The 26,110-nt window shown below is 41.9% G+C and overlaps 1 protein-coding gene across 4 annotated transcripts in view; it reads right to left on the reverse strand.

Annotated features, from left to right (window-relative positions):
• TTBK2 (tau tubulin kinase 2) overlaps positions 1-26,110 on the reverse strand; it is a 214,666-nt gene that overhangs the window by 134,643 nt on the left and 53,913 nt on the right. For all 4 annotated transcript variants that reach the window (XM_068254143.1, XM_068254140.1, XM_068254141.1 and 1 more), the window contains exon 2: positions 702-855. In XM_068254143.1, the coding sequence (XP_068110244.1) occupies positions 702-770 (69 nt within the window). In that variant the 5' untranslated portion in view covers positions 771-855. The remainder of the gene's footprint in view (positions 1-701; positions 856-26,110) is intronic.

The following is a 26,110-nucleotide window of genomic DNA, read 5'->3' on the forward strand; positions in this document are numbered from 1 at the left end:
TCTTGTGAGGGGTTGGGTGAGCCCCCGCTCTCGTGGTCTTGGTCTTCTTTCCTATACTTCCTTTTTCTACTTCCTCTTCTTTCCTTTTTTACCCTCAACCATACACTGTCGATTTGATAAGGTATAGTTCTACACAGATCTGTACTGGCATTGCACCCCCAAAAAAAAATTATATCTCCCTAGAGATCGCCTGGATACAGTCTAACCCTTCCATGATTGTGATAAAGATCCTGCCTCGCTGGAAGCAGGATCTCATAAACTTTCAGTTGTACCTAAGGGATGGTGGCCCTGCCCGACCATACTTGGTTCTGGGAGTGGGCAGTTGCTATCTTCCCTAACTTTTTTACTAAGCTATCCACACTCTGCCTTTCTAAAAGCTGCTTTATTCTGTTAGGGGTTGCCACTATTTGTATACTAAGCTTTTGGCTTCTGTTATTCAACATTCACAGGTTTTTATATTCTTAAGGTTCATAATGCCATGCTATTACCTTCATAATATGCATTGTACATGCACTTTATTTCTGTTTGATTACAGCAATGTATCATATGACTTATTATTTTGACTGTTATGTTATTCTGTTCAATGTTAAAATCAATAAAAAATTATTGAAACATAAAAAAAAAACCACATCACAACAATCTCCATGACAATAAACTTACAAATCAAATGCGCGGAATATATAAAAATACTGGTCACTTACCACTTTCCATCTTTCCTTGACCAGGACCCCTACGCTGAGGATATCCGGCTGCTCCCCTCCCCCGCTCATTGCACTTGGTGCTGGAGCTGCTAAGCAGAACTCGTGTCACCGGAGATCATCTGGCTCCCAGGGAGGACTTCCATTTACACAGAGGCTGAGGAGACAAGGGCATGTTACTTTCATTTGTGCTGTCTGCAGCAATGTATAGATCACTTGACCTTCAACAATTAGAGAATAGAATACAGAGGATGCTGTGAGGAGGACTTCACTGATCAAGGGGATGGGAATACTTTCACACTGTGACCACTGCAAGCCCTTGCATTACTATTTATATCGTAACTGTTAGAATTTTTAGTGCAAAGCAAGATTATACGTTCAAAACACAAACGGAAAAATGATGCATCAACAAGAGGGAAAGCAAGTGAATGTAACCTAAAGTATCAGATCACAGAGAACACAAACTGCAAAACAGAGAAGGTTTGCAGCAGAAAGTAACCTATCAGCTTGCTACATCTCTGGGGGAATCTGGAGCAGAAGTGATAGTATCTATACTCCCAGTCTATCTGCAGTGGCCGTTATGAGCGGATTTCACTCTCAAGGGTAGATACTTTATGTTTATTTCATGAGAATGCAGCAGAATACTCACCTAACGATGCAGGAAGATGGATCACAGCGAAGTCCCCCGACAACGAGCGCTCCCCGAGCATATTATTGCCCACGGGAACAAGTGACGGCACGAGACAGGTACAAACAAGAGTTCAAACGATCGTGGTTCAGCAAAGAGTCTTTGGCTAATCCCACATTCGTACCCACGTCAAGGGATCATGGAAACGAATACTAAAACAAACAAAACACATGGACAAAATCGGCACCCACTAGCAGCGCTTTTCTAGGCGTACATGATTTCAAAAGCGCTTGCTAATGTAATGCTATGGGGGAATTTTAAAAAAATCTCATCCTTCAAGTGGGATTTCACACACAGTATTACATTAGCAAGAGCTTTTCAAGTCACAAGTTCTTACAAAAGTCTTTGAAAAGCATTGCTAGTGGGTTCCATGCCTTAGGCTATGTTCACAGTGGGAGTTGCATTGCTTTCCCTGTAAAAACAGAAAAGCAAGATAATACATAGGGCCTATAGCCATGTACAGTAGGATGCAAAAGTTTGGGCAACCTTGTTAATCGGCATGATTTGTTAATCGTCACTGTAAAGGGCCCCTATAAACATGGAGGGAACGAGAGATGGGAAGGCACACAACTCTGCCCAAAATGCAATGGTTTCAAGCCTGACTTGGACCACCTGCTGTGGTCTTGCTCGTTGACTCAGTTTGGAAAGATGCACTGGAACACATGAATACGGTCACATGGGTTAAACGCCAGGTAGAGATGCTGTTATATTTATGCCATGCCTCCCTGGCGTTCAATTTACCCAGGATTTCTGTGCAAAAAGTGATTGATTTAATTAATTTTCATAACCTTTTTTTGTTCTGTACTTGCCAAAATGTGTCAAGCAAGGGTCTAGTATACAGTGCAGTAGAGTATTGACGTGTATGCTCGTCAATACTGTTCACAGCATATTTTGTATTGACGTGTATATCCGTCAATACCGCCAGGGAGGTTAAATGTGGACATCTGTATAGATGCTTACAACCCAACGCCGATTTTGCCCATGCAGTGTGGCAATGTAACATAGTGCAGTGGTATTGGTCTCCAATCCACGCTGGGATACAAAACAAATTTGAGATTAGTATACCGCTGACACCTCATGCTTTGCTATTTGGCTATATAAATGAGCACTTACTAAAAACACAACCTCAAAACCCAACCCAGTTATCCCACCCTACTAAAATGATCCTACATTACATCGTGCATACCCTAAAAAGGTGTTTCTCAACATTTTAATGGTATGTACCCCTTTTAAAACCTTGTAATTGCCAAGTACCCCCTACATTAGTACACATTATTACAAGTACCCCTTGACAAATATATATTTAATCGTAGTACATGATAATTGGTTCTAAACAATTTCCAAGCATTTACCATTGCTTTTAATTAGCTAAAATATTAATTTGGTATTGATAAATAAGATTTATTATTTTTTAAAACTCCTTGTTCACATTACAAATTGCCAGCGCTATTGCAAGGGCTGGCCATTTGGTGAGCGCTTTCCCTGCGTTTTTCGCTTAGAAAAGCGCGTTTGCTCAGCGATGAATTTTTTCACTACCTGATGTCAGTCAGGAGGGGAACTCTTTGACCCTGAAATTAATGAATACAATGTATTTATTCATTTAAGCGCTCGGGAAATCACAATTCAAAGTGCTTTTTCAAGCACTTCGCAATTTCCCTATACTTTCTGTTGAACACAAATGTTCAGAAAATGGTGCAGGAACCGCGTTTAGGATTCAATAGAAAGCGGATAGCTTATGTGAGAACACTCACATAAGAAACCATTGCACTAGCGCTTTTAAGGCTATTTTTAAAATCACCAGTGCTTAAAAAAAGAGCAAAATTGCTCTTAGTGTGTACAAGCCCTAAATCTGTTATTCTTGGTTAAGTATATATAGCCAGAGTACTCCTTGGAACCATCAGAACCACCCCCCGGGGTGCGCGTACCACATGTTGAGTACCTAGGTCCTAAAACACTAGCAGCGAGAGATTGGTCAATGAGATGCAAATCATTCCAGCCTGTATGAAAATGTAAAGCATCTTTATAGACAAATCTTCATCCATTGAATGGACAATCGGATGGAAGGGAGCACAGACAAGACACAAAAGGGAAGTTGTGTGCCTTGACCCAAACCCTAGTGCCTCCTGGGGAGCACCAGAACAATGAAGACAAATGGGTCGGCACTACTAGGAGTAATTTACAGGGCTGTGGAGTCGGTACAAAAATCTTCCGACTCCAACTCCGACTCCTCAGTTTCTGAAACCACGACTCCGGGTACCCAAAATTGCTCAGACTACGACTCCTCGACTCCGACTCCTTAGTCTAATACTTAACAGGGCTGTGGATTTTGTACAAAAATCATGCGACTCCGACTCCCGACTCAGACTCCTCAGTTTCTAAACCCACGACTCCAACTCCGACTCCGGGTGCCCAAAATTGCCCCGACTCAGACTCCACAGCTCTGGTAATTTATAGCTCTTTGTTCCATATCTGGTTGGGCAACAGTGACAGACTGCTGTTTCAGGATCTCTCTCACTTTCTCAAACTGGCGACTATTGCAGTTTCAGAAAGGGAGACAGATCCCAAAACAGCAGTCTGTCACTGCTGCCCAACCAGATATGAAATACATCGGTATAAATTATTCATATCGGTGCTGAGCCATTTGTCTTCCTCACAACAAATTTATGGATTGCTCCATTTCTAGCCGAACCCTCCTGGTATTTAGGTGTATGTGTTGGGGTAGCACATTGTCTAATTGCTCTGATGTCAATTTAAAAGGACACCCGAGGCGAAAATACACGAATGAACTATACTATTGTATCCATCTCCCATCTCCTAAAAATTTTAACTGTTTTATTGTTTTTGCTCAATGACACATTCATTGAAGTATGCCAGAGCTAAAATCTATGAACTATTGACCCTTTATATCTCTTCCCTGCTCTCAGAAGCCATTTTCTGCTAGGAAAATGCTTTATAGTTGGAATTTCATATTAGTGAGGGTCACGCTGTAGTCACTTCCTGTTTGAGTTAGGACTGAGTTTACATACCTGATATTTAACTCTTTCAGGCAGAGAAAGAAAATAAAAAAGTAACAGCATAGTTATTTGTGTGCTAGGCACTGTACAATACATACCGATATCTATCATCATGTCACCTCAGGTATCCTTTATGTTCAAAAAGAAGTGGACCATAGAATCACCCATGTGACATAGGCCTAATGCAGTAGTAAAGTGGCAACCAGACTGGATGGTATCAGCAACAGAACAGGTAAAACTGCTTTACCTGAAATCATGTGATGAAGAGTGAAAATGATCATACTAAACAGGAACCAGCCAAAGAGCTGCCTTGTGTGTATAATTTATGAGTAAAACAAAAAAAAATTTTCTGAAACACAGGAGTATCTTTATATAGAGCTTAACTGCTGCCAAAGACAGTAACAGACCCTCTCAAGGGAAGCGGAAGGATACTGCTGTCCAATAAACTGCATCAGTATGCATTACTATCGATTCTGAAATGACAACAGCATTTGTCAGTGAAGGACCTGTAGTAGCACACTGACTGTAAAGCTACATTTCTTAAAGAGAATCTGTATTGTTAAAATCGCACAAAAGTAAACATACCAGTGCGTTAGGGGACATCTCCTATTACCCTCTGTCACAATTTCGCCGCTCCTCGCCGCATTAAAAGTGGTTAAAAACAGTTTTAAAAAGTTTGTTTATAAACAAACAAAATGGCCACCAAAACAGGAAGTAGGTTGATGTACAGTATGTCCACACATAGAAAATACATCCATACACAAGCAGGCTGTATACAGCCTTCCTTTTGAATCTCAAGAGATCATTTGTGTGTTTCTTTCCCCCTGCAGCTATCTTCCACTGAAGTGTCAGGCTGTTTCTTCCTGCAGAGTGCAGACAGCTCTGCCTGTATGTAATTTCTCAGTATGTGAAAGCCCAGCCAGGTCAGAGGAGGATTTATCCAGCTTGTAAAAGATAAGAGAGAAGAGAGAAGCTTCCCTAATCTAAATAATACAGGGAAATGCATCACAGAACCACAACACTGAAGAACTTTGCAGCCTTCCAGACACAGGCTGACAAGTCTGACAAGAGAGAGATAAGTTGATTTGTTACAGAGATGGTGATAGTAGAACGTGCTGCAGTAAGCCAGAACACATTAGAATAGCTTTTGGAACTTGTAGGATGATAAAAAACAGGATGCAATTTTTGTTACGGAGTCTCTTTAAAAGAGGACTCCATGATGTTTAACTGGCCCAAGTATAAGGCCGGTTTTACATCGAATTTTTGGATTGCAGTGAGGATGCAATGCCCCTACCACATCCCACCGTGAAACAAAAAATGACCAATGTATGACCCCACAGAGTCCCACGAAAGGGTCATATGCATAGCCCCACCCACCGCCACTCAGTGACGTATTCACTGCAGAGCAGAAAGTACGTCACTGGGATTCCCGGGGATTTCCGTCATCTTTCTGTTCCACGCTTGCACGCCACACACATTTTTAAAAATGTATGCATGTGTAAGAGAGGAATCGGCACGGGAGACTTGGGCGCAGGATACCAGGGCTGTGGAGTCGGTACAAAAATCTACCAACTCCGACTCCGGGTACCCAAAATGGCTCAGACTCCGACTCCTTAGTCTAATACTTAACAGGGCTGTAGATTTTGTACAAAAATCATCCGACTCCTCAGTTTATGAAACCACGACTCCGACTCCGGGTGCTTAAATTGCCCCGACTCAGACTCCAGCTCCGACTTTCCGAAGTTCCCGGCGGTCTTAAATACTATTCCACCTCCAGGCCGCCATGGATAATGGGGAATGAAATAATTTTCCTTCCAGCAATTGCTGGAAGCCGAATTATTGTGTTTTAAAAGTAACTTCAGTTCAGTCTTCTGTAGGCGCCGAAGTTACTCCTTGTGCGCTGCTATAGCCGTAATTCCTATTACGGCCTATGGTGGCACCGGCTGCGCCTAAGTCTCCTGCGCTGGATTCACCGTGTTCACATTTTTAAAATGTATGCATCGCCTATTGACGGTAGCTTGGTGGCGATTTGGAAACTTCCAGCGCAAGGCCTCTAGGCCCTATTGCCTTGCTTTGCCATTGCGTTAGCCAGCGGAAGAACAGAGTAATGCAAGTGTAAAAGAGGCCTTAAGGAAAATATTTGTAATTTACAACCTTGAAGTCTTTAACCTAATTAACCACTTGACGACCACCTAACGCAGATTGGCGGCGACAGAGTGGCTCTGTTATTCCTCCAGGACGCCATGTGGAGTCATTTCGCACGGAGCAAGATTTGCTAACTGAATAATACGCGGTATAAAATCAGGTGGAAAACAAAAAACAGATTTATAATATTTCATGCTTCCAAAAATAAAAAGATAGTGTTTTTAATGCTTAACACAAGAATGAATCAGATGTGCTGAAAAAAAAGCATACATGCATTGTAAAATAAAAGATGTGGTCAGTGTGAATTATTAACCTGCTTGATATTCTCATACTCGTAAGTAAACCATTTTGCCGTTCTCTCGTCTGGCTGGAGCCAGGGGACCAGATCTATACCTCTTAGATATATATTTTCTGAATGTTCATTAATGTAGTCTGTTGCAATTGTGTTTCCCATATGACCACATTCTTATGAATCTTAGCTCGCCGAAGAATAGAACTGTTAATCTGTAATCAATTCTGCAGGGGGTCAGTAAGCCTTTTACTTTTCTGAAACATCCCATAACATCTGCTGGTATTCTAGAGCCCAGCATCAGTGGACAAGATTAATTAATTAAAACTGTGGGAGATTTAGTTCTTGCTTTTTCCAGTAATGAAGTTTGCTTGCTTTTGTTCTGTTTGTCAGGATAGATAGACCTTTGTAGATGAACCACAGGGTGTGTTAAAGAGAAGCCGAGCTGAAGATCAGGTTCAGAAACAAATACTTGCCTTTGGTAAGGGAAGCCTCTAAATCCTTCCCTCAACATCCTCCGCCGCCCACTGGGACCTTCCCTACTGATCAAGGCCGTGATCATATGCTGGCACGAGCAAGGCCGTGCTGCAGCCGCGCAAGTACTGCTGCACCTGCATGGTAGCACAGAGTCTCTCGTGCAAAGGGGCTCCAGCATACTGCGCAGGCACGGCCATACTCGCGCAAGTGCAGTTTGGCCATGTGCATGTTTGAAGAGGAGTGCAGCCCCAATCAGATTTTCCGACAATTCCTTGTCAGTAATCCTTGGAGGGTCCACGTTCAGTGAAAGGGGATCAGAGGAAACTGAGGGAAGCCTCATTAGACCCCTAAATTTGACCCTGATGATAACACAGGGAGCTGATGGAGGGGAGCTAATGCACACTGAGGAGATGGAGGTTCCGGCAGCCAGCGGTGGAATCGGTAATCACTACCTGCTGCAGTAGCTCCTCCAACATGCACGGGAGAGGAGAGAGGCGGGCACTTGGGAGACATAGCAAAAGGGAGAGTCTGCCACCCATGGACGAACATCCTGGCTACAAGTCAGAAATTTAGAAATGACTCGTAAATAAGACGACCCCCGAAATTATATCTATTGAGACCTACATTTCTTGACTTCTAGTCTAGGATATGTGGCAAGTATTTGATTTTGTACCTGACATAACTATTTTCCTCATTCTAGCAACTACTGTAATTGTTGAAAATATTTCTCCTTTGCTTACATTGTGCTTTAAAATTTTTCTGAAAACAAGTTCTCTAGCGCTTCTTTGTCATGACATGAATGTAACCACTTCAGACCCAAGACCATTCATTCTATAGAAACGCATGGTATCGTTGATAGTCTCTGCCACAGAACTCACTATATTTTTCTGTAATGAATGGGTCAGTGCTGACTTGTGCACAGATATGTATGCAGTAGTACGTTGTCAGCACATAAGTGTGCCCATCAGACAATGCCGTTTATGTACGGCCTGATGTCCCTGCGTAATGCACAGTAATATGACCTTGTACCCATGCTCTTTGAAATCTCTGTAGGCTTACGACAATTTTTAAGCTTTGGGAGATGTGCTGTATTAAAGGACAACTGAATTGAGAATACTATGGAGGCTGCCATGTTTATTTCCTTTTAAACAATACCAGTTGCCTGGCAGCCCTGCTGGTCTGTTTGGCTGCAGAAGGGTCTTAAAGAGAACCCGAGGTGGGGTTCTAAGAATATCCACACACAGAGGCTGGGTCTGCCTATACAGCCCAGCCTCTGATGCTATGTAGTGTCCCCCCAGGCCCCCCTGGGCTCTGCTATGCCCCCCATAAATCACAGCCCCGCTGTCGACACGCAGCGTGTCGCAGCAGGCTGTGTTTACCTATGTAGTGTCACTCTTGCCGCTCCCTCCGCTTCCTGCATAGCTCCGGTCCCTGCCCACGTTTCTTCCCTCCAATCAGCGGGGAGGGAAGGGACACGGGCGGGGACCGGAGCTATGCAGGAGGCGGGGGGAGCGGTGAGAGTGACACTACATAGATAAACACAGCCCGCTGCATGTCGACACCGCGGCTGTGATTTATGGGGACAGCAGAGCGCAGGGGGGGGGGCCTGGGGGGACACTACATAGCAACAGAGGCTGAGCTGTATAGGCAGACCCAGCCTCTGTGTGCGGATATCATTCTTAGAACCCCACCTCGGGTTCTTTTTAATAACACCAGAAACAAGCATGCAGCCAATCTGTCAGATCTGACAATGTCAGAAACACCTGATCTGCTGCATGCTTATTCGGGGTCTATGGCTGAAAGTATTAACTGCAGAGGGTCAGCAAGGCTGCCAGGCAACTGGTATTGCTTAAAAGGAAATAAACATGGCTGCCTCCATATACCACTCTTCAGTTGTCCTTTAATGAGTTAGGGAGCGTCCACACCTGGTCTGCAGAAAACAACCCCAGTTGGCAGGACAATTCTTAATTTTTAAAGTGTACCCGAGGTGACATGATGAGATAAACGTGCATGTACAGTGCAAAACATTAATAACCAGGCTGTTTTTTCTTTTTTCATTTTGCAGCCTGAAAGAGTCAATTTTCAGGCACTGAAGTGACAGCTTCTGGCTTGTCAGCACCTCGTCAGGAATATAGTAGACCTCACTGATAAGCAAATTACAGCCATAAAAGTTTTTCGGGCTTTGTAGGTTTAAATATAAAACCATGGGATGATAAAAAAAAAAAAGGAACATTTTAGGAGTAGGAGGAACAACAAAAGTTTGCTTTCTTAAAACAGAAAGAATTTGCGATGATTCAGGTGGGAGTGAGCTTGAGATGTCTCCCAGTGCATCACTGCTGAATATATGCAAATTAACCATTGTTACCCTTAGAAGCTAAACCGCTGGAATGCAATGATGTGTCATCTTGTTAATTTGTACAGAGCCATAATAATCCAACATGCATACAGACTGTTTCAGATTGTTTGATCCTCATCAGTGCATGGCATGGCATGGACTAATTTGGCTCTATGGAGTAGGGCTTGTAACACCGAGATGTACAGAGTAGGAGGATAAATACAATTGTTTAACCCATCAGTTTATTTTCACTTAAAATGACTATTTTCCACAGTCAGCTCACAGCAGCTGACCACTGGTAATTGCACACGATGTTCAAATGTTCTTCTGAAAACAGCAAGTTTTATTCCCTGCATGCAGGAACGCACTTAGATTTATTTGCATGGGCTGTCACATCTGTTTGCGAATCCTCAAAGTAATAGCCTTGCTTAACTACATTTTAAATAGAGAAATAGCAGAAAAATGTCATCCTCCCCAAACTCCACTATGATAATGGCTTTGGCTTAGCTTGCTTTTTGTTTTTTATATTAACCACTTCGGGACCGTCCGCCTAACCCCCCTTAAGGACCAGGGCATTTTGCGGTGGAGGGGGGTGCCCGCGTTTGGGGGGGGGGGGGGGGGGGGGGGGTCGGTCGGCCGGATCCCCTCTGTGGCTGGGCAGTGTCCCCCCCATGGTGGCAAGGGTTCCCCCCTTGTAGCTGGCAGCCATCACTTACCTTCCAGGCTCCAGCGATAAGCCGCAGAAGCCACCTCTTCTCTGGCCGGCATCTCCGCTCCAACTGACTCTCAGGTCGGGTCGCAGCTTGAGGACGTCATCAAGCCGGGACCCGGCGCTGACGTCAGACTGAGCAGAGATGGCGGCCAGAGCAGAGGGGGCGCCGATCGTCGCTGGAACGGCAGGGAGGTGAGTGGATCCTCTTCTTCTCCCCCCTGCCACCGACGCTGTCAGAGTAATCACTACGATCCGACGGCGATCGTAGTGATCACGTGATCAGCAGCCATACGCGATGGCTGCTGATCACTAGGGGGAGATGCCAGCTGTCATATGACAGCATAATAAGGCCTGGTGCACACCAAGCGTTTTTGGTAGAGTTTTCAAAACTGCTGCCGCCTATGAAAACGCTTGGCTAATGTATCTCAATGGGATGGTGCACACCAGCGGTTTGAGGTTTTTAGCAAACCGTAAACGTGGCTACTGCAGCATTTTTGCTGTTTGCAGAAGCGTTTCTGCCCCAAAGTAAAGGAAAAGCTTAAATCGCTCTAAAAAATGCTACATCAGAGTGGTTTTCCAGGCGTTTTTGTTACAGAAGCAGCTGTACTGTAACAATATATGAAATCTGCTACACAAATACCCTCCAAAAAACACTAGGCATGTTTAGAAAACCTCTCTAAACATGTCTAGAATCGCTCTGAAAATCTGCTCCAAAAACCTCTAGCGTTTTGCAGATCTGCTAGAGGTTTTTCGGGTGCACTGGGCCTAAGACGATTATTCAGTACCATCTAATCGATGCTGTGTGTTACGGTAACTACAAACTATGGGGCCTCATACACAGGTGACAGTAATGCACTTAGCATGACATGTGGACACTGACCTGCATAGGACGCGGCCCCAAAGATTTGGGCAGGTGCAGGAAATTTTTTGCTTGGACACGGTCTCCAAATTACATGCATGGATGGACATTCTTGCCATCTAAGGTCTATAGCATGGCTGTCCAACTCCAGTCCTCAAGGGCAATGGCCATGCCAGAGTTTAGGATGGACAGAGAAAGGAAGAAATGTGTTCTACTTGATCACTTTTTTTTTTTTTTTTTTAAATATTCCATCCATCAATTGCCTTAATTTGAGCAAAGCAATGCAAGGACCTGACCCTTAAGCACTGGAGGTGGACATCCCTGATCTAACAGGCAGGAATTGATTTAGCACTCTTTCCCCTGCATGGCAGGTAACAAAGGGTTCCCTATACCTCACTTAGCCTAATAAATCACTGGTGTTTCTTTCGTGACAGCTGCTTTAGCAACCAACACACCTGAGATTCCACATGCCTGCTGTACTACACTGCATCATGGCCACAGTACACAATGCACAGGGCTGGAGCTAGAGCAAACCAGTATCCGCTGTGATCATCATCCGTCAAATGCCCTCACTAATTCAATTCTAAGAGTCAGAGAAAATCTTGTTTTATTACAGCAAGCAATCATTTTACCAAAAATAGCTAGTGCTCTGTTACAGCGGAAAGCCAGCTAAATCCCAGACTGCAACTTGTGTGTATCTGTGTTTCTATGCATTTGTAAGGGGACCATTGCCAGTGTTCATATATGATGTGCTATATAAAGCCTGAATTGTTATCCTGGAGAGCCTAGCTTCCTATAGATACACTCAAATTCAGTGACTCATTCTTGCGCTATGATCACTAGCTGGTAAACCATGTCAATGAAGCTGCAAGTTTTCCAGGTGCCGATACTTCTTTATTCTTACTAATGGTTTGTTATCTGCCTTTTACCGACAAAATTAACAACGAAAAAAGTACTGTAGGCGGCATTAGACCCAACAACTACAAGCGGGAAACCATATGGAGTATTACCGGATAATGTGTGAGAAAGGTAATGAAGGCACTTTATTTTTAAATATATGAGTAAGGTTGGAGTAATGAGAAACTTCAAGGCCACTACCTATATGTGGACACTGCCTGAACGTAGCCTAACACATGTAACTATTGTCAGCTCCTATACCAATTCTTCATACATTTCAAGCTCCATTTGCTCAGGAAATCAAATATGTTAATTTTGAGGTTGTTAACTACAAATTAAAGACACTGCAAATCTGGGGGATACTTACCTCGGGAGGTGGAAGCCTCGGGGTCCCAATGAGACTTCTCCATCCTCTGTAGCTTGGGAGAATCCAGTTCAGGCTCTCCTGAAAGTCCCTCGACAAGGATGCGCAGGTGCGGTCAATATTTAACAACCGCGATCCGGTGCAGGCGCACTAGTGGCTCTTTGTTCGGGTTAAGGCAGAAAAAGCCGAACCCGATCGGACCCGCTATAATGTGCAGGCGCAAAGGATTCGCACCTGCACAGTAGAGCGGATCCATTTGGGTTTGGCTATTTCCACCTTAACCCGAATGAAGAGCTGCTAGTGTGCGCCTGCACCGGATCGTGGTAGGCATTTACCTTGCCGCTGTTCGGGGGGGGGGGGGTCACCGCGCTGAATTGACGGGACACTGGAGGACAGGGGAAGTCTCGTTTGGATCCAGAGGCTTCCCCCTCCCGAGGTAAGTATCCCCCCCCGGAGAGGGTTTTTTTCATTACAGGTTTTCTTCAAGCTATACAGTAGTCCTATACTCTACATATGCACTCCCCACAGAGCTGCAGAGAATCCACTGAGAAGGTTGTGCACATTGAACACAGAAGTGTTGTCCATCACCCATAAACCTGGTTCAGACTGAGTGATAAATGTGTAATAGAGGAAGAATACTCATATCTCTGCAGAGTACCTGCACACCAGTCTAACCTTAAAGCGGATCCGGGATGAAAAACTAACTATAACAAGTAACATGTCTATATATCTTATCTAAAGCTTAGATAGTTTACACAGCAAATCTAGCTGCAAACTGCTTTAATAGAAAATGTTTATTTCTTCCTGTGATACGACAGCAGCCATGTTGTTTGTAAACATTACACAGAGGCAGGCTTATCTGTATCTTGAGCAAAAAAACCTAATCCCCCTCCTCCTCCCTCCTCCTCCTTCCCTCTGCCTCTGAAATCAATGGCTAGTAATACCTCCTCCTCCTGCTCAGACTGAGCTCCCATGAGCCCTTGCTACTGCCAAGGCTCTCTGAAAACTTGTGGGCGTGGTTTATTTAGTTTATAGGGAATTAGAGTATTAAAACAAAAACAAAAAAGTATTTGGCTTGAGGAATGCCCTATAAACAATAGGAAAGGAACACAATTATGCAATGAGTAAAAGTTCACTTCGGATCCACTTTAAATCCCTGTGCTGTGTGCTGCAGTCATCAGGGAAACGTTGCAGGCAACGGGCTCTCCGTCTGAAGTGATGTTTACAGCAATCCAGATAGAGACCAGCTTCCTGATTTGGGGGTCACCTGACTGTTGACGTGATGTGCGCTTACGCTGGAAAAGATTGCCGGCGGAACACACTAGTGTGGAGCGCAAACGTCACCAGTCAGGTGACCCTCAACCAGGAAGCTGTCCTGCTACTCACAAAAAGCTACAGGGAAAATGCAGCAGATGGTAAAGCCAGTTGCCACTACAGTACCAATATTTCATATGATATGTTCTATGATGATGTCCTATGATACCTTAAATCTTTGATACTGGCAATACAATCATTTTGACGTGAGGTGCAAAGGGGTTGGTATACAGAGAGTATATCACAAACTTTATTTTAACTGGAAAAGTTGGGGGGGTAGTCTCATACACCCTGATATACGGTATCTATTTTTTTTTGGGGGGGGGGGGGATTAGCTGTACATTAGCTATAACAGCCACTCTGCAGCTATATCCCAAGTTTAATTAAATGCATTCCTGGTGTAAATTAGAAATAACACAAGAGGTACGTTAATGCTTAGAAATTAGAATGTCCCAACACAGAGACCCATATGCAATTAACCTTTTCTAAGAAGTTTTCTCCTAGATACTATTTTCACATCAGACAATACCCTTTAAACGACAGCAAGCACAATCATTTCGATAGCACATTTTCACATGCTTTTTGGTACTTTTTCATTTGCTGAGTGCTGAGAAGTTATTTTAAAGAGAAGATTATAAAAAATTACCTCCTCAGAGAAATTCAGAACAAGTTATTTGAATAAGGGCCATGGTCTGTTTTATAAAAAGGCCCACACTCAAGCCGATTTTTGGCCGATCAATCGATCGAAATCGATCGCAAATCGATTTCAATCGATCTGACATGATGGAAAATCTAGGTCGATCTGAAGAGATTGCTTATCAATTTGCATGGGACCTAATTGAAATCTGATGGCAAAAAAATGCCATCAGATCGCTTTTCAATAGATTTCATACTGGAATCTATTGGAAATCTGTTTCTAGTAAAAAATGTTCCTAAACACATCAGATAGATTAGAAATTCTATCTGATGATCTATCTGCTGCTAATCTAACGAGTGTACTGAAACCGCATATCTGCTGGCTTTCAGCGCATAGATCTGCAAGGTGGCCTTTGTTACATGCTTTCAATCAACAAGATTGTTACATGCAAATTAGAGGTCTTAAAGTCGGAGTCAGTGGTAATATTAACAGAGTTGGATGGATGATTTTTGTACCGACTCCCCAGCCCTGGTTTTAGAAGTACTGTGTCAGAAGCAAGGTGAAGAAAAAAGAAAAAAAAAAAAAAAAAAAGGATTCGCCCCCAACATACACACACCCTTGTCACATGTCCACTTTTAGCTGAATAAATGTAACTATTTATACCAGCATTTTCTCCATCACTTTGAGAAATACTGGTTATATCAAAGAACGGTGGGGGTCCTTTTTTTCCATTTACACTGTAAACCTGCTTTGAGCCAACTACACAAACAAGAAATCTACTGATTTTTTTTCTCTTTGCTCCCAAGAACATAATAAATTTGAACCTGATAAAGGTGACACACACACACACGTCCTACTTGAAAGTGATATTGTAAACTTCTTTCCCATGCAAAAAAAAAAAAAAAAAAAAAATAAAAAAAAAATCTATGTAAAGCAGGGACTTCATCACAAAACAATTGCCATGTAAACGGCAATGGCATTTGCATCACGTGATGGGGATGGGTCCAGGAATTCCCTTCACTCTCCACAGTGACTGGTCACACTGCAGTATCTTTTTCTGAAGGCTATTGATTCACTAGGAGCCTTGATGATTGAAGCAAAGATGGTAGCAGGAGATATTGCTGGATACACACAATGCAATTTTCACATTAGATAGACCGATCATTCAAAAATGTCTGGCATGTCCAATATGCTTCCGATTGAGAAAGAAATCAGTGTTGCGCAGTACCGATTTAAAAAGCAACTCTTTTCTCTTAAGACAACTCTACTTGTACAATGTAGGGTGTCCGGTAGATGAAATTCTGAAGTCGAACTCCAGCGACTGGAAGTAAAAGAGGCAAGCAGAAAACACCATGAGTGCCAATATGGTGTAGTAGTTCTGGATGTAGGAGTATAGTTATTCAAACAAATACTACTTATAAACCTGGGTAGCTAACAGGCAACCACTGCAACGAGCATGTGGAGAATTACATCTCCACGTGGTTCGAATGTCTTCCTTCACATCTGGAGGGTCGCACTCCCCCCCCCCCCCCACCCCACCCCAAAAAAAAAACCCCCGATATGGAGGTTTGAACATATATTTATTAAACACACACACAAAGTGACTCATTTCGCAGGACTTGTCCGCTTCCTCAGGTCAATATATCAGTGGCTTAGTGGATAGCAACACAGACACTAGACGCTCATCGTGGGCAAGTCACGTGAAATGAGTCATTCATTATTGGGTTTTGATTTTCCATTACATCCTGCCCTTTGCATTTTGGTGCACCTCCTCCGGCATCGTATATGTGCTTGTACAATGATACACAAAATTAAGGGGTATGAGCATCAGTACATTACAGTGGTATAAATAATAATAAAAATAATATTTGTATAGGGCTTTTCTACTAAAAGCGCTTGCCAGGCAGCCACTAGGGCGCACTCCGTAGGCAGTAGCAATATTAGGGAGAATCATCCAAGAACTCCTTACTGAGTAATTGCTGGCTTACAGAATAGGAAGAGCCGAGATTTGAGCCCAGATCTATGTCAGAGGCAGAGCCTTTAAACCTTACAATGATGTATTAAATCCCGATTCCTCTATTTTTGCTAATTCAGAACATATCTGTTTCTGATCACCATAAAGCAGCATATTACAAAAGAAAGCCTGAACAAACATACTGTAATGCAGTTTTTGGATGCTTATCTGATTCATTGAAGAAAAAGAAAAAAAAAGTTCACAAAACACTCATATCGCCCATGTGAAAAAGTTACTGCTCTCCTAATCTATTACCAACAAATACAAAAGAATGATTTTGGTAACAGAAGATCAGTTTTTGGCACCACTTTAGATAATCTGTGGTTCATTTTTCTCTACAGAATGGTTTTGCTCAGCCACACTGGAGGGTTCTCAAATATGACCTTCTAGAAAGGATTCTAAAAATTCAGAATCTGCCGGTCTCCATTCCGAATCGTTGATTTATGGAATGCCACAACTTATTCCAAGAATTTATATGGCACAAGAAAAAGTTGAGAATTGGTTACAGAACTTTGACCAAATATAAGGACTCAGGGGGTCTGGCAGCCCCTGATTTATATAAATACTTTTTAGCAGTCCACCTTAATAGCGTGTTATCTTGGAGAATAGGTGATCGGGCTAATATTTGGACCACCATTGAGCTTAGTTGGATTGATAATACTTTTTCCTCCTGGAACCCTAGAACATTATGTACGTTTTCCAAGGATATGTTCCACCCATTAATAAGACCTACTTATACTTGCACTTGATAACGTCCTTAAACCCAGAAGGGGAGCCAGGGAGGTTTCACCGATCACATCTTTGCGAAGCCTAGGAATTGCGCAATTTCAGGATAAGGCATGGCTATATAAGGTGGGACTGTCAGAAGAGGCTACCTTACAGGATTTGTGGATATTGTTAATAAGATTTAAGGCCGAGAAGGAACATTATTTGAATGATCCATTAAAGACTTTTTTACCGGTTCAGGCACTTAGTATAATGGGTAGTTTAAGAAAAGAACAGGCTCTCATCAAATCAATTAGAGAATATGTTTGTGGAAAGAAAACTCCCCCTGAAAGTAATTTCTTAGATTTACAACTATCTTAAGTAATCTGATCAATGGCCTCGATCTCCTATACTTAATAAATGGGAACTTGATTTAGGGTTCTCAATTGATGATTCAACTTGGAAAAATGTTTTGGATAGTATTAGGTTCTTTAGGATACCCACCCCTGCCAGGTGGTGCAATATAAGCTTGTGATGCATTGATATCTAGTGCCGGGAAAATTCAGAAACGGAAGCCTGGTCTATGAAAATAGTTGCTAGAGATGTAAGGAATCCTCCCCAAACTAACTACACATGTGGTGGCACTGCCCTATAATTTGTCCTTTTTGGGAAAGAGTTTTAGATTTTGGTCTTAATTGAAAAATATCAATATTGAGAATGTTTTGTTTGGATACGGAGTGGATTTAGGTCCTGGCACAGAGGACACAATTCAGGGGAAACTTGGGAACTTTGCCTTATTGATCGTGAGAAAAATTATAGTAGATAGGTGGAGATCCCCAGTTATCCCATGTATAAATGACTGGAAAAATAAAGTAATATTCTATCTAAGAATTGAAGCTAATATCATAATGGAAACATCGTATGATGTCTTAGAAACACTTATGAACCTTTAGAAGTGCTGGATTTCAAGTAGATGGGATTAAATTGGGGCTTTCCTTTCTAAGTTAGATGCAGCAGCAGCATTTAAACATTAGTGAAGTATAGAGAGACTAGAGTATATATATATATATATATATATATATATATATATATATATATATATATATACACACACATATATACATATATATATACATACATACATATACATACATATATACATACATACATACATTCATACATTATTATTATTATTATTATTATTATTTAGTATTTATATAGCGCCGACATATTACACAGCGCTGTACAATGTATATATATATATATATATATATATATCTTGTCACTAACTGTCCCTCAAAGGAGCTCACAATCTAATCCCTACCATTGCCATATGTCTATATTATGTAGTGTAAGTACTATAGTCTAGGGCCAATTTTAGGGGGAGCCAATTAACTTATCTGTATGTTTTTGGAATGTGGGAGGAAACCGGAGTGCCCGGAGGAAACCCACGCAGACACAGAGAGAACATACAAACTCTTTGCAGATAGTGCCCTGGCTGGGATTTGAACCAGGGACCCAGCGCTGCAAGGCGAGAGAGCTAACCACTACGCCACCGTGCTGCCCTACATACATACATACATATATATACACACATATATATATATATATATATATATATATATATATATATATATATATATATATATATATATATATATATATATATATATATATATATATATATATATATATATATATATATATATATATATATATTGGATGGCAAAAGTATTCGGCCCCCTTGAAGTTTTCCACATTTTGTCACATTACTGCCACAAACATGAATCAGTTTTATTGGAATTCCACGTGAAAGACCAATACAAGGCGGTGTACACGTGAGAAGTGGAACAAAAATCATACATGATTCTAAACATTTTTTACAAATCAATAATTGCAAAGTGGGGTGTGCGTAATTATTCAGCCCCCTTTGGTCTGAGTGCAGTCAGTTGCCCATAGACATTGCCTGATGAGTGCTAATGGATAAATAGAGTGCACCTGTGTGTAATCTAATGTCCGTACAAATACAGCTGCTCTGTGACGACCTCAGAGGTTGTCTAAGATAATAGTGGGAGCAACAACACCATGAAGTCCAAAGAACACACCAGACAGGTCAGGGATAAAGTTATTGAGAAATTTAAAGCAGGCTTAAGCTGCAAAAAGATTTCCAAAGCCTTGAACATCCCACGGAGCACTGTTCAAGCGATCATTCAGAAATGGAAGGAGTATGGCACAACTGTAAACCTACCAAGACAAGGCTGTCCACCTAAACTCACAGGCCGAACAAGGAGAGCGCTGATCAGAAATTCAGTCAAGAGGCCCATGGTGACTGGACGAGCTGCAGAGACCTACAGCTCAGGTGGGGGAATCTGTCCATAGGACAACTATTAGTCATGCACTGCACAAAGTTGGCCTTTATGGAAACGTGGCAAGAAGAAAGCCATTGTTAACAGAAAAGCATAAGAAGTCCTATTTTCAGTTTGCCACAAGCCATGTGGGGGACACAGCAAACATTTGGAAGAAGGTGCTCTGGTTAGATGAGACCAAAACTGAATTTTTTGGCCAAAATGCAAAACGCTATGTGTGGCGGAAAACTAACACTGCACATCACTCTGAACACACCATCCCCACTGTCAAATATGGTGGTGGTAGCATCATGCTTTGGGGGTGCTTCTCTTCAGCAGGGACAGGGAAGCTAGTCAGAGTTGATGGGAAGATGGATGGAGCCAAATACAGGGCAATCTTGGAAAAAAACCTCTTGGAGTCTGCAAAAGACTTGAGACTGGGGCGAAGGTTCGCCTTCCAGCAGGACAAGGACCCTAAACATAAAGCCAGGGCAACAATGGAATGGTTTAAAACCAAACATATCCATGTGTTAGAATGGCCCAGTCAAAGTCCAGATCTAAATCCAATCGAAAATCTGTGGCAAGATCTGAAAACTGCTGTTCACAAACGCTGTCCATCTAATGTGACTGAGCTGGAGCTGTTTTGCAAAGAAGAATGGGCAAGGATTTCAGTCTCTAGATGTGCAAAGCTGGTAGAGACATACCCTAAAAGACTGGCAGCTGTAATTGCAGCAAAAGGTGGTTCTACAAAGTATTGACTCAGGGGGCTGAATAATTACGCACACCCCACTTTGCAGTTATAAATTTGTAAAAAATGTTTGGAATCATGTATGATTTTCATTCCACTTCTCACATGTACACCACTTTGTATTGGTCTTTCACGTGGAATTCCAATGAAATTGATTCATGTTTGTGGCAGTAATGTGACAAAATGTGGAAAACTTCAAGGGGGCCGAATATATATATATATATATATATATATATATATATATATATATATATATATATATATATATATATATATATATATATATATATATATACATATATATATATATACATATACATATATACATAATCACATATATACATAATCACATATATATATATATATATATATATATATATATATATATATATATATATATATATATATATATATACATACATACATATACATACATACATACATACATACATACATACATATACACACACACACACACACACCCTCTCTGCTTCTTTTTTTCTAATTTCTTCCTCTTTTGGTTTAAGCTGTGGATTTAGCTTAGTGAATCTGCATATATGCATATATTTTATTGTCTGCTCATTTAGATTCACTAAGCTAAATCCACAGACTATGATGCAACTTTTGGCCCAGGCACAAGAGCGTGCTGATGAAGCTGATTTCTATTACTGAGTGACTGGAGCCCCCCTTTAAAGAAGAGAGAGAAAAGCTTTTATGGGATTATTCATATTGGGAGTGTGTGCTACCGTTGACACCCTCTGTGGGTGGGACGTTTATGTCCGTCCCAGTCCTAGACCTATTTATGTGCAATGCCTAGCCATTGACAACAGCTATGATTAAAGTGGATCCAAATTAAAAATACAAGATTTCAGAAATAAAATCTATTTTCTAAATTAGAATAATAATAGCAGCCTTTTTTCAGCTGCATGATGACAAATATAACATATTTTACATTTATTGGAGGAACCCCTCCCTTCCTTTCATATTGCTGGGACAGAATCCCGCAAAATGCTGCAGAAGGTGGTGTCTGGCAAAGGAGGAATTGCTAATGGCTGCCACCTGTATAACCCTAGTTATGAAAAGAGAAGGGTGAAAGACAGTCACTGAAATGCTCATAGGCTTGAAGGAGTGTTTATTTATCTTTGTATGTGTCAGAGTGGCGCAACCAGATATTTTGAATTAAAAAAAATTGTTTGGTTTGGGTCCGCTTTAAGGACTTAGGGCCGGTTTCCATTACATGCGAATTCTGGATGCAGAACAACTGAGTCCAATGAATGACTATGGGTCTGTTTCCACTATACGCAATTTTTCTGATGCAGATTTCCCATAGGCTATCATTGGAGTCCGTTTTTTGCATCCAGAATCTGTGTGTAGTGGAAACAGGCCCTAAGTCCTTAAAACGGACCCAAACCAAACAATTTTTGAATTCAAAATATTTAGTTGCACCACTCTGAAACATGTCAGCCAAGTGTTATGCTGGATCCACACCATACAATTTTTAGGCCGATTTACCTGGACGATAGATTATTTCCAGCATGTCCGATCTGAGAATCGAACAATTTTTTGAGTGATTTCATGACCGATTTCCATAGAAAATAATGGAAACCGTTAATAAAATCGCTCAAAAAAAATAGTTCGATTCTCAGATCAAACATGCTGGAAATAATCGATCGTCCAGGTAAATCGGCTGAAAAATTGTATGGCATGGATCCAGCATTACTATGGTATTGCTTTTGGATACGTCCTTGAATAAATTAATCCTTTTTCTGCACTGCGCGGATTTTCCATTTCCTGTTACAAACTCATCATGTAGGGTTAGATAGAAAAAAAACAAAAATTGCATTAAAATGTTGCTTGCATTTTGGAAAGAGACCGTAGGTTGCTCTGCGGATTCTGGATGCAGATTGAAGCTGGATATGGGCCTACAGAAACAGACGTACCACGATCTGGACTTTTGGCTATTGCAAATTCTAACAAAAAAAAAAAAAATCTACAACACAAACCAATACAAAAATAAGTCTACTGTGCAGATCCTCCCATTTCCTCTAGGCTTTCTTTATTCCCTGAAAAGCTACAGAAAACGAAAGCTCCGAACACATGCTAGACCGCAGATTTTAGTACACAGGGACAACGCAATGAATAAACAACGTATACTGGTGGGATCATAAACAGAAGCTCAAAAGAGAAGAAACGGAACTACATAGGTAGCCATGCAACAATGTTTGAATGCACAAATATTTTTCAGCTTATAATATTCTGCGGGAAAAAAAATCGTTGTTTCTTTTGGATGACTACAATCTCATGTATACGGAGCCAAAAAATAACCTCAAAAGTAACTCCATACAGCTGTACAATGCTTATTTTGCACAACATGATAAAAGGTAGTAATCAAAGTCTCTCGCAACACAACCAACAATTCATTTCTAGTGAAATCTGCAAAGTAGTATCTTGCTACAACTTTTCTTATTTCTAGAAAACAGTCTAAGGCCCGGTTCACATTAGCGTTCCAGGTCCGGCTTCCCCGGACCGCTCCGTACAGAGCAGATGGTGAACGGATACATTGCTAATCAATGTATCCATTCACACTTGTGCGCCGTCCGGATCCGGATCCGATCCGGGAACGCAGCTCCGGGACGGTCCGGATTTTTTTCAAAAATGCGCTATTTTTCAGTCCGTCCCGGTGCGGCTGCAGACCTGGGCCGGTTCCTGACCCGAACTTGCGGGCAATGCTGTGCAATGGGAAACAGATGTTTTCCATCACACTGGCAATAGGACCGGATGCTTCCAGCACCGGTCCTATGCCACTTGGGGGGCCCGGACTACACGCCGGTATCCCCCATGCTTGCAGTGCCTTTCTGGCACTGCAAAGTATCTAGTTCCGGCTACTTTATTGTAGCCGGAACTGATACATTCCGGATCCGCAACTTGTGCCGCCTTGTGGCCACCGCAGAGACCCGTACGGTCTCTTTGCGGCCCCCGGATCCGGACCCCCGGACACTTGCGGACTCGAAACGCAAGTGTGAATGGGGCCTAAAAGTTCATGGCTAACTTTTTGGCTCCCCTTGCCAATACAAAGCCAATCCCAGTGCAAGAACTTAGGAGCACTATAAAAAGGATTTAAATCAGTCAAGAATGTCTTGTAATTTGTTGTTCCAAACTCTGCCCTGTGAGTTAACAAAAGCTGTAAACAACAAACTGCCATCATTCCTAACCACTGAATTGTCCTCATGGCCTACAGCAACACTGGGATACAACAGCTCCAAATTACTTCACAAGGTAACTTAGGGAATATTAAAGTGTAATTAAACATGTCACAACAGATGTCACTACTGGAAGTAATGAACACATCTGTTGACTCTTGTTAGCATCAGAAGAATAACACTAACTTATAAAGTAACTGGTTTGTAGGGAAAAAAAATACAGGCATGCACACTGGATTTTTCAAAATGTACCTAATCATAATGTAATGCAAGCACATAAAGCAGGCTTTCTCAACCAGGGTTCCCTAGAACCCCAGGGTTCCTTGAGTACTCTGCAGGGGTTCCTTGGGCTTTTCCCCCATCGTGGGGGAAGTGTAACCAAGCACATTATAGTAGGGGGTACTGTAAAATAAAGCACTAAATTTGGGGTCAGAATAATAATGAGAACATTAATAAAAAGCACTAGGATAAGGAGACAGTATAATGAGTGGCAGTGTAATTGGGAGTAGTTAAAGAGGAGCTGTTAGGTATAAGGTCTCAGAGAAAATAAACACATATATCAGTAGCTAAAGATTGGCTGTACTTACATTACATATGCATTTCACTGTCCACGTTTGGATTTCACAGAATTTTTATATAGTATATGCAGAGAATGATGCTCCTGACAGCCCATGGCAGGTTTCATGTTTGTGAAGCCAAATGTGTCGTCATGTCCTGCCTGCTTCCTGATCACAGAGGCGCTCGTACAGAATAACACAGTGTGCAGTGAATATTAATGAGCCATGTGGCTAGGAACAATAGCGGACTCCTGCAGTGTACTCTGCCCGGAGATTTATCTGTGCTGTGGCTGGACTGAGTTAGAAGCTGCTGAAACTTGATCCCGTCTTCTCCTTAGCAGCCGAGGGGAGGGCCCCAGAATGCTTTGCAGTATGGAATGCGGCTTGCGTCTTCCTTAGGAGCTTAGCTTTGCTGATAAGAACACATCAAATGTAAGAGAGATTTTTATCTTTAGTAATGCCTTTTTGGCTTCTGTCTAAACTGTTTAACACAGGAGAATAGAGGTTTAAATTAGCTTCTGCAGCCTGACAGTTACTCTTTAAACAAACAGCCTCACCATCTTTAAAACACCATGCCTCCTGCAAAATAAATGCAGGGGTTCCTCAAAATCAAAAAATTGTGTGCAGGGGTTCCTTGAGAGCCAAATGTTATTTGCAGGGCTCCTCAAGGGTAAAAATGTTGAGAAAAGCCAACATAAAGTATCTTAACACTTAAAGAGGCATTGTAGTGACATAGTAGAAAATTGAGGATACCCACTTTCATGGGCATGGTCCTGTTTTAAGCATCAGAAACACTTCCTATATATTGCTGTTCCCGCCCTCCAAGTAATGCTTAACCCAGGCTGATTAGCTGGATTAACTCTTAAAGAGGAACTGTCCCGAAAATCTTAAAATTTAAAAACACATATACGTGCTTTTAAAAATAAAGAAAACCCTGAGAACACCCCATGAGAAGATGGGCTAGTCCAAAATCTGTTGGCAATGTCAGATTTTTACTACTTACTGTAAGTGACAGCAACATAGGAGAAAAGTAATTTATGGCTCATTTAACTCTGGAAGAAACATACTTCTTATTTGTATGTGTTTACATGTATTTTAAATTTTAAGATTTTTGCAGCAGAGGTCCTTTAAAAACTAAACATTCTGTAGAGTTCACTTTCCAGAACTAAAGATGTCACAACCAGTAAAACAATTCAGAATTTAATTCAGGGAAGGAACACACTAGGCAGAATCGCATACGTTTTACCCTTAGCATATAGTGGAAAACGCATATGCAATTCTGCCTAGTGTGTTCCTATCCTCAGGGAGAGGATTTTACAATTGGCAAACATTGACTGAATGTATATTATAAATAAACTAGTAAAAAGGCCCGCCAACGGGCGCTAGGTCACAGCCGCTACCCCCCCATCCCCCCCCCCCCGCAATGTGCGCACATACACGTCCCGCTTGCTTGTTCCCCACCACTGTCTCCACAGATCCAAGGTTCTGAAGTTTGCAGATGACACAACAGTAGTTGGTCTCATACAAAACGGGGATGAATCTGCATACAGGCATGTGGTGGGACAGCTTTCCTCCTGGTGCAGCAGCAACAACTTGGAACTAAACGCTCTCAAAACCATGGAGATGATAATAGCCTTTAGAAGATCTCCCCCCCAGCACCTCCCCTTAACCATAAATGGATCCACAATAACCCAGGTAGAGTCATTCAATTTTCTTGGGTCCACGATCTCACACAACCTAAAATGGGATAACAATACGGCCACTATTGTCAAGAAAGCGCAACAGAGGATGTACCATCTACAGCAGCTGAAAAAGTTTGGCCTACCTCAAAATTTAATGGTGCAGTTCTACACTGCAATTATTGAATCCACCATAACATCATCTATGACTGTATGGTTCAGCTCCTGCTCAGCATTAGAAAAGGGGAGGCTGCAGCGCATCATCCGAACAGCGGAAAGGATAATTGGCTGTAGCTTACCTTCCCTGCAGGATCTTTACGCTAGCAGGTGCAGAAAAAGAGCAACCAAAATTGCCTCTGACCCCTCTCACCCAGCTCACTCCATCTTCCAGCGCATGCCTTCAGGAGTAAGATTCCGGTCAAGCGCTACCAAA

Source organism: Hyperolius riggenbachi, chromosome 9 (genome assembly GCF_040937935.1).
Source record: "Hyperolius riggenbachi isolate aHypRig1 chromosome 9, aHypRig1.pri, whole genome shotgun sequence".
Classification (NCBI taxonomy): domain Eukaryota; kingdom Metazoa; phylum Chordata; class Amphibia; order Anura; family Hyperoliidae; genus Hyperolius; species Hyperolius riggenbachi.